The sequence below is a fragment of the Phocoena phocoena genome, chromosome 20 (genome assembly GCF_963924675.1).
Source record: "Phocoena phocoena chromosome 20, mPhoPho1.1, whole genome shotgun sequence".
In the NCBI taxonomy this organism is placed as follows: Eukaryota; Metazoa; Chordata; class Mammalia; order Artiodactyla; family Phocoenidae; genus Phocoena; species Phocoena phocoena.
In genome coordinates, this window is record NC_089238.1 from 18,090,949 (window position 1) to 18,103,543 (window position 12,595).

At 49.4% G+C, this 12,595-nt stretch overlaps 2 protein-coding genes across 2 annotated transcripts in view; one reads left to right on the forward strand and one right to left on the reverse strand.

The window, feature by feature from the left end:
* Positions 1-1,743: 1,743 nt before the first annotated feature.
* RGS9BP (regulator of G protein signaling 9 binding protein) lies at positions 1,744-2,457 on the reverse strand. The gene has a single exon (XM_065899560.1). It carries the CDS (start codon positions 2,455-2,457, stop codon positions 1,744-1,746), a length of 714 nt encoding a protein of 237 aa, XP_065755632.1.
* Positions 2,458-3,543: 1,086 nt separating this feature from the next.
* ANKRD27 (ankyrin repeat domain 27) overlaps positions 3,544-12,595 on the forward strand; it is a 52,277-nt gene continuing 43,225 nt past the window's right edge. The window contains exon 1 of the mRNA XM_065898885.1: positions 3,544-3,667. The gene's annotated coding sequence lies outside the window, so the exon portion shown is untranslated. The remainder of the gene's footprint in view (positions 3,668-12,595) is intronic.

The window sequence follows — 12,595 nt, forward strand, 5'->3', positions numbered from 1 at the left end:
CTGGGTCTTTTAAAACCATTATCACAGAAACACACAAACAGATCCTCTGCTTTCACTATCTACAGTACTGGAATCTGTGTGCTCAGGAGGAGTGGGAGTGGGAGTGGGTGATCAAGGCTGGGAGGGTGGCCCGTCGGACTGGGTGCCCAGACAGCACTACTGCTGCTATTTGCTTCTGACCCTTGACCCTCCAAACTGCCCTTGTGAAAACTTGCCAATTCCCTCCTTCTAGTCCCCTTTCTCACTTCTGGGGTGAAAAAGAGAGAGAAAAAAAAATCCGTGTCACTTTTAAGCCAAACCAATCTCTGGGTTTTATTCCAAACTACCTTCAGAGTTAAACGCATCTGTTTTCTCAGCCTTACTTCCCCAACAAGGCTCTCTCTGATCCACAGGTGGGAGCTCTGTGCAGGCAAATTCAGGCAGTGCTCAGGCAAATTCCAGCCTGGGACCTAAGGTGTTTACCACATTTCCTTATTTACTGCCACAAAGAGGCTAGGGCCACCTAACTTCTGTCATCTACATCTGTGGTTCCAGTAGTTTATGCTATGATCTCCTGCCTTAAGAAGATAGATTTTAAAAATAGGTGGAGATGTATGTTTAGCAATCTAAGTATATAAGTAAAGACACTGTGTATGACTCATTGGCATCCGTATGAATTCGTGGCCAAATGTCCTTTATAAAAAAAAAAACAGCTTTGACAGTACACAATGTGGCTACAGGATTTTTCTAACAAATGATTTTTGTTTTAATCTCCTTAAATTTGAAGTTAAAGCTGTTACGTTCTAACCCAGTCTCAGGGCTAATTGGCTCAAGACCTCTGTGCCCAGTGATGCCCCACTTGACCCTCTCAGGGGGCAGTGTCCAGGTCAGGGAGCTGTGCAGCTCCCTCCAAAGCCAGCTCTCCTACTGGCCAGCAAGCAAATTCCAAGGGATAGATAGGATTAAGGGCTCCAAAGAGGATTCCCCAGCCCTCCCCCAAAGGAGGATTAAAAACTCTAGTCTAGTTCTGGAACAAAAATAAGCCCCAGCTAAGGAGAAAGTGCCTGTTTAGATAGCCGGTGGCCCTTCCCAAAGCTTGCACCCCTTCCAGACTGACTGGGCAGAGCCCTTTTCAATAGGCAAGGGTGTGCAGAAGTGTGTAATCGTGTGCTAAAAGAAAGCACGTTGCATGAACTTCTATTTGCACACTCTCCTAAGCTTAGGCCCCAAAGGATTAAGGTAATAAAAACTGCTTACCTCTTATTGCAATTTGTTTTCTCGTCTAGAAAACAAACCCAACACACACAGGCCAAAACACACTTCATTTCACCTCACCCTCTTTCCAAACTGCCCCACTCGGAGAATGGGAATCACCGGCAGGGGTGGGGACACCAAGCTCAGACTCAGTGTAAACACGCCTCTGCAGCACAGGCGGTAACCTATTAACTCGGAGGAATCTCCGCTCACTACGAACGGTTTTCTATTAATAGGGGATAAAGCTCCTGCATACATTAGCGGTAATGACCCGGTGGCCCGCGCAAAATTAACTCCTCCCGGGCCATCAAGAGGAAGCCATGTTCTGCCCAGGCAGATGTGTGCTTGAAACGCGCGTATAAACATACACGTACACACGCAGGGTTTTAGAACCGCTCCCCTTAAACATGCCAGATCCCACTCTCATCCCTAGTCCTGGCGGTTGCAGATGTTCTCCGAGGGGTGTCTCCGGGTAGCGAGTAGTGGCGGCGGAGGTCGTTCGCGTATGGGTCAACTCAGCTTCGCCACACACACGGCCAAGGCCACAGCCGCCAGCAGCACGGCGCTGAAGATGGTGGCGGCCAGGGCCTTGCTCAGGTCGCAGGGCCCCGTGCGCTGCTCTACGGACACACCGCGCATCGAGGAGACGCCGGCGCTGGGCCTGGCCAGGAGCTCGGCGCCTGCCGCCTGCCGGGCCTGCACCGTCCAGCGGGGCACGTTGACCTTCATCTCCATGTCGTGGATCATCTCGCCCACCTGAAGGATCTCCCGCTCCAGCTGGTGAAGGTCTTCCACGTCGAAGCCGCGCTCCGCCTCGTGCCGCAGGCTGCGGGCGCTCAGGGCGCGCGCCGCTACGTTCGCTGCGCCGCCTTCCACCCCGGTACGCACGAGCGGCCGCAGCGGCTTATTCAGCGGGAACTCGGTGCCCAAGGTCAGCGCACGCCGCATGTCCGCTTCCAGCAGGTCCAGGCAGCCAGAGAAGGCCACCCAGAGGCGCTCGAACTCGGCACGTTCCTCAGCGCCCAGGCCCCGGTCGCGCAGCGGAGCGGTCAGTCGGGCGCGGATGACCACCGCCAGCTCTTGCGCCTTCTGGCGCGTCTTCTGCAGCTCCTCTCGCAGGTTCTGCGAGTCCGCGGAGCCGCCGATGGTCAGTACCAGGTGGTGGTAGCATGCAGTCGCCTTATTGAGCGCGTCCAGTAGTGCCTTGCACTCCTCCTTCGCCATGGCGCTGCTCTCCGGCGCAGCCCGGCCGCCTGCGCCCCTCTCAGCCTCACGCCCTCAGCACAGCAGGACACAGCCAGCCCCGACGGCGTCCCCTGGCCAGGCGGCCCGAGCACTCCTCATGGCCTGAGAGGAGCTAGCCACTGCCGCTGCTGTCTACAGAGCCGCTCAGGATCCACGACGTGCGCTTCCGCGGACTCGGCGCGGAGAGAGAGCCCCGTTAGCTGTTTCCCGTCCCCTCGTCCATCCTCCCCAGGTGCGCTCCTAGTCACACGCCGAATCTCTGCGCAGTCCTCGCCTCCACGGTAGCCACCCGCGAAGCCCGGGTTGCGGTCGCCATCCTCCTCCGGTGCAGTCGCCAGGGCTAGCGGGGCGCGGAGCCGCGCCCTCCGCCTTAGCTGCTGCCAAGGGCGGCCGGGTAGGGTTTCTTAGGATCCGCCCACCCCCTCCCGTCCTCGCTGGGCGCTTTCATCCCCTGGACCAAGGATAGGCGGGGCCCCACGCGGGAGGTCACGTGTAGGTCCCCCATCTCCCCCTCCGCACCCCATTACGGTCTGCAATATTAGCGCTCGTCAGATCCAATCCTCTGTTTTACGGAAGGGGAAACTGAGGCTCGATTAAAAAAAAGGGGGGCTAAGATCACGCCACGTCCATGCAAGTGAAGAGGCTAGAACCCAGGTACCCTGACTCTTAGACCCTGCCAGCGACGGGAGTGGTATGCCTCGTAGGATTGGGCACCTCCGTCTCCCAAAACGAGCAGTAAAGGGCGATCTGCGAGGCGGGACGGCTCCCAAAATCTCCCCTTCCTAGTCCAGCCCGCTTTCCAGCAACAGAGCTTGGACCCCACCCCTTGGATCAGATCTGCTCTCGGCCCCGCCCCCTCCCGTTCCGGGCACGCGCAGTCGGTGGCTCTGGGCTGGTCCAGCCTGAGTAGGAAGTGCTGTGTGCCTCCTGAGCCAGTGCTGTGTGCCTCCTGAGCCCCACCCCCGGCTGGGCGGACTCAGTGATTGCTCTGCGCACGCGTCACTCTGAATAAAAACGACCTCTCATTGGGCTGACCAGAGATCTTGAGGCGCGGCTCCGCCCGACGGGGGTGGGCGGTGGAGCAGATCTACGGCGTTGGGGTGGTGGGCCTGAGGTCTGAACCGAGGGGCCGGGAGGGGGTCGGCGCCGCTCTGGGAAGAGCGGGGAGTGAAACTATGTAGCCTTTTAAGTAAGTGTCCTCCCTCCTGTCTCCTCCCGCGCCCTCCTTCCCTCGGGACTGCTGCGCCTCGGGGCCCAGAGGCCGGGCGGGGCCCCGGAGCTGGAAGGGGGAGGGGCTCTTTCCTTTCCTCAGCCGGCGCCCCAAGCCGGGCTGGCGGCCTCCGGGCGGCCTCCAGGGCCCCGGCCCATCGCCGGGTGGACTGCCCCTCCCGGGCTCTCCGGCTCCTGTCCTCAGCCGGGCTCGCTCTGCCCCTCTGGTGTATTTGCGGGGCTAGGGGTGGGGTTGGCGAAGAATGTGCCCTCTGACTCCCGCGGCTCCAGGACAGGTCAGCAGGTCCAGGATCCCGGGAGCTCAGACTTGGGGCAGCACTGTCGTTCACGGGCTGGGTGGCCTCCGCGGTTTAAGGGAGGCCTAGCGGGGCGGGTGGAGGGGAGGGTGGGGGTGGGGGTCCGGAGCATCGGGTCGAGCTGTCGTGGTCCCCGCGGTAATAAAAGCGCGGGGGAGAGAGGAGGGAATCCCTGCTAGCCTGCCTCTCATGGGGCGGGGTCTCGTCTTCCTGCTGGGTAAAGATTTCTCCAGGAAAACTATGAAGCACCAAGAGGTGTTCCGGACTCTGGGTCTGTTCACTTCTTTTCGTTGAAAATGGACTGCCCGTAGGCTCGAGAGGAAGGCCGTGCCGCTCTGGCCGACTCTGGAGGTGCTGGGGACGTGGGCACTCGCGGCCCGTGCAGGGCCACGGGAGCAAGTGGCGCGTCTTCATTGAGGATTTAGGACATTGAGGGAATGAGGGGCAGGGGAGACTGTAGGGACTACTAGTTTGCCATGCGAGCTGGAATTTTCCAAGTCTGTGGGTTTTAGGGAGAGAGGCCCCTATTTTGATTAAGTAATGTACCCTCCCACCAGCCCTAGAGAAGAGCGGCAGATATTAGCGGGATATTTACATTTCCAGGCCGCCTTGCCGGGCCTGATGTTGAGGCAGCCCCCCGGCGTCCAGAGCGCTAGGTTCAGGGCTCGTTCTCACTCAGCAGTCTGTCCTTTGTGGCCGGGGTTGGGTGGTACTCTGGCCCTGGGCCATTCTCTGAGTTGGAGGGTCCCAGCCACCTGTGGGCCAAATGGGGCCTTGACAGAGGAAGAGTAGTTTTTAGGACAAAATCGGTAAAAGAAGGGAGAGCGCATCTCTGGGGAGCTCTGGGGACAGCAGAGGGAGATGAAGCTGCAGAGGTGGGCAGGAGGCCAGGAGTGAGAGGCCCTCCATGCCATGCAGAGAAGTTGAGAGTTCATCTGGTAGGGAGTGGAGGGGAAGTCATTGAAGAATCCTGCACAGACTTCAGTGTTGGAAAGACAACTTTGTGTCTTTCAGGTGGACAGGTCTGTGGTGAATCAAGAGGCAGGGCCTGTTGGCCTCAGAGGGAGAAGTGCAGGATGTGAGGAGACACAGGTACTTCTCAGGAGCCCTAGTGTCAGGAAAGCAGTTGGGCCACTGAAGCTGGGTGGACACCTTGGGTGAGTTCTCCTCACCTTGGCTTGTCACCCGAAATAATCCCACCTGGTAGCACTGCCGGGAGAGCAGCAGCAAGTGTCTGCATAGAGCCTTGGGTCAAGGTCTTGATTGTGCCTCCTTGTGGCTCTTGGACTGTGTTGCCCTCATGAGGGCGGCTGCTGGGGCTTTGCTCTTCACATGTCTGTCTCTGTTAGTGTTTCTGTCAGGGCCGTCCCTCTGTTTATGAAGTGCCAGGATTAGGTGGGTGTCCAGTAACTTCCTCCTTTCCTAGGGGAGCAGGGGAATGTGACCATGCAATGATAGGTACCAGATCTAGAAAGGATTCAGACCCGAACAAGTGGACATGATTTGTCCTGAGGTTGCTTCCACATCCGAGAGACACTGAGCAGTGGTCCTTGGAGTTCCTGCCCTCCTGCCCAAAATACTGGCAGGGATGTGGGTGCTGGTGGCTCCCCTGCAATTCTAGGAGCAGGGTGATGGAGTGGCATTCCAAGGGGCAGTTATGCTCCTCCAGACTTCCCCCGCTCCCGTGAGTGGTCACAGCCCTCTTCCAGCCCTGAGGCCTTCTCTCCTACCGTGATCCTACACATTCCAGCAGTCATTGTGTTTAGCCAGCTCTGAGCATGTTCGTTTTTCTGGCTTTTGGCCAGTGCCTGCAGGACCGCCTGGGGCCAGCCCCTCACCCTCCCCTGCGTCTGGGCGGTGGATTTCCAGCTTCTGTGACAGATGATCCCTTCCTGGGAGCTTGATCTTTTTCTAACACTTCACTATCATTTTGTTCAAGTGGGGTCAACAGTTACTGCATGCCTGCAGTGAGCCAGGCAGCGAGGCTGCATAGTGCTTTGAAGAAGAGCTTTGAGAGACATATGGGCAGGAGCCATAGACATTACAGGCCAGAAGGACACAAGTGACGGTAGTACCACACGTTACATCATAAAATTGCTTCCATTTGGTATTAAACATAGATGGATAAAAAGTTTTCCCTTTAGGCCTTTTCCTTCTGAGTCACAAATTAAGCCAGTTGGAGAATATGCCTGGTCGGAGTCTTTGGTCAGAGCCCTGGCAGGGCAGGAGAAGCCACAGCAGTGAGATTTCAGCAGGGAGTGCATCTCTGGGAGGTGCAGACTTTCCTGGGCTGGATTCTGCTGAGCCAGGCTGCACGCTGTCACCAGATGGTCCCTGACAACCCAGACTCATCCGGGCTGGCAGGACGGTTGAAGACCACAAAACCACGAGTGCACACTGCCTCCTAAAATGCCCAGAACCGGTCTGAGGCCTCACTTGGCAGTCTTGTTCAGAGTAACCTCAGATAACTCACGTGCAGGGTTATTTGGTATCTCTGACTGACTTCACTGCATTTTCTATAAATCATCCCATCATTTGCACTTAGGAAGGGGTGGAATTTTTTTTTTTAAGGAGTTTTATATATGAGGATTCACATGTCTTTCCAGTTTTACAAGGAAAAGTCAGTTTACTTTACATGTTATTCAATATTTTAAAATATAAAACCAATTCTTGCAAGTAAACTTGTCAGATTATTTTAAAGCACCTACCCCTATATAAGAATTCAACTCTGGCATTCAGCATTATTACATATTTTTAACACTGGGACAGAAAGGTCGAGAACAGTGCTGGACAGAGGTCTCTGAATCCCTACTCCTGGACAGAGGATCCAGTCATTGGCATCCAGGAGACTGATGCCCAAGAGAGAGCAGATGACTTGGATTGAAAACCAGCCAGCTCCATCTCATTCACGAGCAATGCTTGCTGAGAGTCTTGTGTGTTTACACCATTCATGCATTTGAACTGAATGTTTTAATGTGGCATTCAGGGCCCTTCCCTTCCCATGCTGCCCCTCTCTGACCTGCTCTGTTTGGATTCTTATTATTTCTCAGAACTCATTTTCACATCTAGTCAAAAAAAGTTTATTCTTGAGTTTTCTTTGCTCACCAGGAACCTGTTCCCACCTCCTGACCCTTTGGCCCTGCTCTGGTCCCTGCCAAGGATGCCTCCCACACTCCCCACCCCAAACCCTTCCCTGTTGCTCCCTTCTCTATCTCGTCCTTACCTCTCCTGGCACTGTTCTGTTTTTGTTTTGTTTTATTATTATTATTTTTTAACTCTTCTTGCTTCCCAGTTAGGTGGTTAGTTCCTCCATCAAAGCCCATCTTGGGGGCAGGGGTGTTGCTGTTCTGCCAGCATCTTGTCTGAGGAGCAAGGAGGAGTGTCCCTTCCCATCTTTAGTCTGACCTTGTCGCATCCTGTTTCTCATGTGGTTTTTATGTAAGGCATCTTTACTTTTGTGCTCCGCCATGTAGAACCAGCTGTGTCAGGAACTAGGAAGAATTTTGTTTTCTTGTGACTCTGTCCTAGCAAAATTATATTATCCACTTGTTCTGGTAGAGACTCATAAAAGGATTATCTGGGTTCCAGTAATAATTGAATTCAACAATTCAAATACCTGAATGGTTGCAGAGCTGGGGCCTGTGAAGGGATTATACGTAGCCATTTTCATGCTAGGCTCTTCTCCCTAAGAGGATCTGCAGGGAGCTCAGGGGCCTTCTTTAGGCAGCCCCCAGGATGGCCTGCAGCTAAGACAGCTCAGGCTGGACCAGACCGAGGGAATTTGATGCTGAGCCTGTGTGGCTGTCATGGGGACTTTTCCTTTAGGAGAAATGAAGTGTGGAGTCTGTGCATCTGTGGCTCATGAAATAACCCCTAATCCAGGCATAATTATTTTACATGATGAATGTAGTGGTTAAAGGGATGGGTGTTAGAATAAATTCTGACATCTGTCTAACCTGGAGTTGGCCAGCTGACCCTCAGTTTCTTCATCTGTGACATGGAGCTAATGATACCTATGGTTATTGTGAGCATTAGTTATAGTTAATTATCTATAGTTATTGTGAACATTAAAATGGGATGAGGATGTATAGATGTCATCACGGTGCCTGACCAAGGATGCTCTCAAATGGTGGCTGTTTTTAACATTAGCTCTAAGGAATAGAATTCATAATGCACTTATGCATACTGTTCTGGTGTTTTCCCAAAGAGGTGTTTGGGAATACTGTTACATAATGAGAAAGTAATTCAGTTTTTCACTCATATTTCATTCATCTGATTGTATCAAGGGTAAGTTTACTTGATGCTCTTTAATAGTTGCTAATTTTCTTCTTTTAATGAAGAGAAGAGGCCTCAGGCTCAAGTTCAGAACCTTTGGCAGGCAGTGGTATGTAGCCAGATTTTAAATGATGTCAATTGGATATATAATTTAAAATTTTAAGACGATCTTAATGGGAAGTGATACTATTTTTCCATTTAAAGTAGTAATAAGAGTTCTTTTACAAATAAATTTTAAATGGGAGTAGGTGTCTGAAGGAAAATGTCAAACTTTAACAATAGGGCCATTGTGTTCAAGTGTACAGGTTATTTATTGCACAGGTGTCCTGCCCGGGGGAGGAGAGGTGTTGGCAAACTAGGCTGATATATATAGCCTATGAATTGCTTACTAAGCCATGTGCCGTGGCACAGGACTGTACCTACTGGGAAGGTGGGGTGCCTTTTTGTCATCCTCACAAAGGCACCATGTGGGCTAGCAGAAAGTGGCAGTACATTGGTGTGCAGTGTAGCAAAAATAGTGAAGGTAGCATGTAAATGGGAATCCTGCAAGACAGGTATTCATATTCTCCATTGTACAGACTAAGATGGAGGCTCGGAGAGGTGAAGTGACATGGCTAAAACTCTGACTTCTTTTCTGTGCCCATTTTTCATATTCCTCTCTCACAGTTCAGTAAAACCACACTGATGTATGGTAAGGGGAGCAGACCAGGGGCATTGGAGGCCCCATTCACAACAGGAGCAAATCTATACAGAATATATAAATAATGTCTAATAAAAGTTTTATATGATCTGTGATCTTTAATGAAGAAAATTTAATTGGAGGACATAAAAGAGGATGAAGGTGGAAAGATATACCATGTTCATGGATGATAAGATTCATTATTATAAAGACGTTGGCTCTCCAGTCCATAAATTTAGTACAGTTCCGATAAAAATCCCAATAGGAATTTTCATGGAATTGATAAGCTGACTCTAGTTCATGTGATATCATAAAGAATTAGGAATAACCAAGTAATTTTGGAGAACAAGGGGAGAGGCCTTCCTCTGTGAGATGTCAAGGCTTATTATGAAGCTGTAGTCATGTAAATGAATGTGGTCTAGCCCTTCCCCATCCAATGTAATAGCTACTAGCCACATGAGGCTATTAAGCACTTGAAATGAGGCTAGTATGAATTGAGGAGTAAAATACACATCAAATTTTGAAGAGTTAGTAGAAGTAAAAAGAATGTAAAATATGTCAATAATTTTAAAGTATTGATCACATGTTGGAAATGTATTTTGGCTGTATTAGGGTAAATAAAATATATAATTTAATTTCACCTTTTTAAAATATGGCTACTAGAAAATTTTAAATAACGTGTAATTATGCATAATGTATATGTAATTACCTTTCTCACATAAATTTGTTGGATGGCGCTGGTCAAGACCATTGAAACAGAATAGAGCCCAGAAATAGGCCAAACATATATGGGAACTTGGAGTATGACAAAGGCAGCATTATCAGCTAGTGTGAAAGGGGTAAAATATATAAAAGATGATAATGGAAGAGTTGGCTTATGCTATGGACTGAATGTGTCCCCCCAGCCCCAACCCAAATTCATATGTTGAAGCCCTAATCCTTAATGTGATGGTATTCGGAGATGGGGCTTTGGGTTCTAACTGGGGTTAGATTAGGTCATGAAGATGGGGCCCTAATGATGGAATTAGTCACCTTACAAAAAGAGGAAGAGACGGGAGAACTCTTTCTCTGCCATGAGGATACAGTGAGAAGGTGGCCATCTACGGTACAGGAAGTGGGCCCTTACCAAGAACCAAATCTACTAGCACCTTGATTTTGGACTTCCCAGTTTCCAGAACTGTGAGGAATAAATGTTTGTTGTTTGAACCCCCCAGTCTATTGTATTTAGTTATCAGAGCCTAAGCAGACTAAGATAGCTTACCTTCAGAAAAAAATTAAATTAGATGCCCAATTTATAGCATATATAAAAATAAAGATGACTTGAAGACCTAAAAATGAAAACCTTTAAGATTCTTAGAAATTACAGGGACTCTTTTTGTGGCCTTGGAGTTGAAAAGGATGTGGTTTCAGGTAGCCTTTGCTGCATAACCAGCCAGCCCCCAAATTAGTGACTTAAAACTGCTACAATTTGTTATGTCCTATTAATCTGTGGGCTGGCAAGGTGGTTCTTCTGCTAGTCTCACCTGGGCTCCCTCATGTGGTTGCATTCAGCTGGTGGGTTGGCTGTCCTCACTGGACTACCTGGGCCTCTCTCTCCCCACATGGGTTTTCATCCCATGGGCTTCTCCATTGCATGGTGGTCTCAGGGTGCCGAACGAAAGAGAGTGAAATTTGCAAGGCCTCTTGAGGTTGATACTCAGAAATCACAGAGCGTCAATTCTGTCTGTCGGTTAGTTAAAGCAAATCACAGGGATGGCTTAAATTCAAGGGGTGGGGAAATAGACCTCACCTTCTCAGAGGGGGAATAGTGAAGTCAGTTTAGAAAGGGGCATGCCGAGATGATAGATAGGCTTTCCTTAGATCCCCAAAGCACCGACCAGTAAAGGCAAAGATGGACAGGTTCAATCACGTTAAAATCAAGCACTTTTTGAGAGAGTGGCATTGACATATATACACTACCAAAAGTAAAATAGCTAGCTAGTGGGAAGCAGCCGCATAGCACAGGGAGATCAGCTGGGTGCTTTGTGACCACCTAGAGGGGTGGGATAGGGAGGGTGGGAGGGAGACGCAAGAGGGAGGGGATATGGGGATGTATGTATATGTATAGCTGATTCACTTTGTTATACAGCAGAAACTAACAACAATGTAGAGCAATTATACTCCAATAAAGATGTTAAAAAAAAAAAATCAAGCACTTTTATTTCTGAAAACACCCAGTAGGAAAAATGAAGAAACAAGTCACAGATTGGGAGAAGATATTTGCAACATCTTTTGGTGTCCAGATATGTAAAGAACTACCAATCATAAGAAAAAGGCCAAGAACCCATTAGAAGAGTGGTCAAAAGACATGATAAGGTAATTTATAGAATGTAAGGAAATGATGTTCCACTTCATTAGAGAAATGAAAATTAGAAACAGTGAAATACTATTGTATACTCAGACTGGCAGAAATGAGCTAGCCTGACGTTACTAAGAAGCGTTGGCTAGGATGTGACATGAAGAAGGGAAATACTCATGGACTTTGCATGGAGGTTGGAAGTGGTCCAGCGTTGTCAGCATCTGGGGAAGGTGCAGCATGCTGCAGTGTCTCTCCTAGCAACATTCCTGGATGTGTGCTCCAGGAACACATAAGGGTATAAGAACGTTCATTTTAGCATTGTTTTTAATTCTGAAAATGTGGAAGCAACTTAAGTATAGGATGTTAGATAAATAAATTATGTCATGTTCACTTAATACTGTACAGCAGAAATTAGTGAATGAGTGGGAGCTGAATGGATCAGCACGGCTAGAACTTGAAAGCATAATGGTGATTGAAAAGCGTATGTTCCAAACTACTTGTAGTGTGATACCATTTATGTAGATTTTGGAGCCCATAAAACAAGACTTTAGGACTTCTCTGGTGGCGCAGTGGTTAAGAATCCGCCTGCCAATGCAGGGGACATGGGTTCGAGCCCAGGTCCAGGAAGATCCCACATGCCGTGGAGCAACTAAGCCCGTGTGCCACAACTAATTAGCCTGCGCTCTAGAGCCGCAAGCCACAACTACTGAGCCTGCGTGCCACAGCTACTGAAGCCCACACACTTAGAGCCCATGCTCCGCAACTAGAGAAGCCACACAATGCGAAGCCCGTGCACCACAACAAAGAGTAGGCCCCGCCCGCCACAACTAGAGAAAGCCTGTGCACAGCAACAAAGACCCAACACAGCCAAAAACTAAATATTTTAGAAAACAAGATTTTATATTATTTGTGAATACATGAGTTTAAAAAGGAGTACAAACATGAGCAAGAAGGGTACAGAAACCACTTCAGGATAGTGGTTGCCTCTGAAAGGGGAGGAGAGAATGGGATGGGGAGGGGCACATGGGGGATCCAGTCTACTCTGATATACTTTATTTCTGAAAAGAAAATCTGAGGCAAATATGGCAAAGTGGTAAGATTCGGTAATTCTGGGTGGTAGATTAGCATTATTACTCTATGGTAAAAATATTTCATTAAAAATATGCATATCTTTAAGATGTTATTATTTGGGTCATGAATGATGTTCTAAAAACAGCCATTTTTTACTTTTGCAGTGACTTGGAGTCAAGAAGATTTTCTGAGCATAATTTATACATTTAACCTGTAAAAAAAGTCATC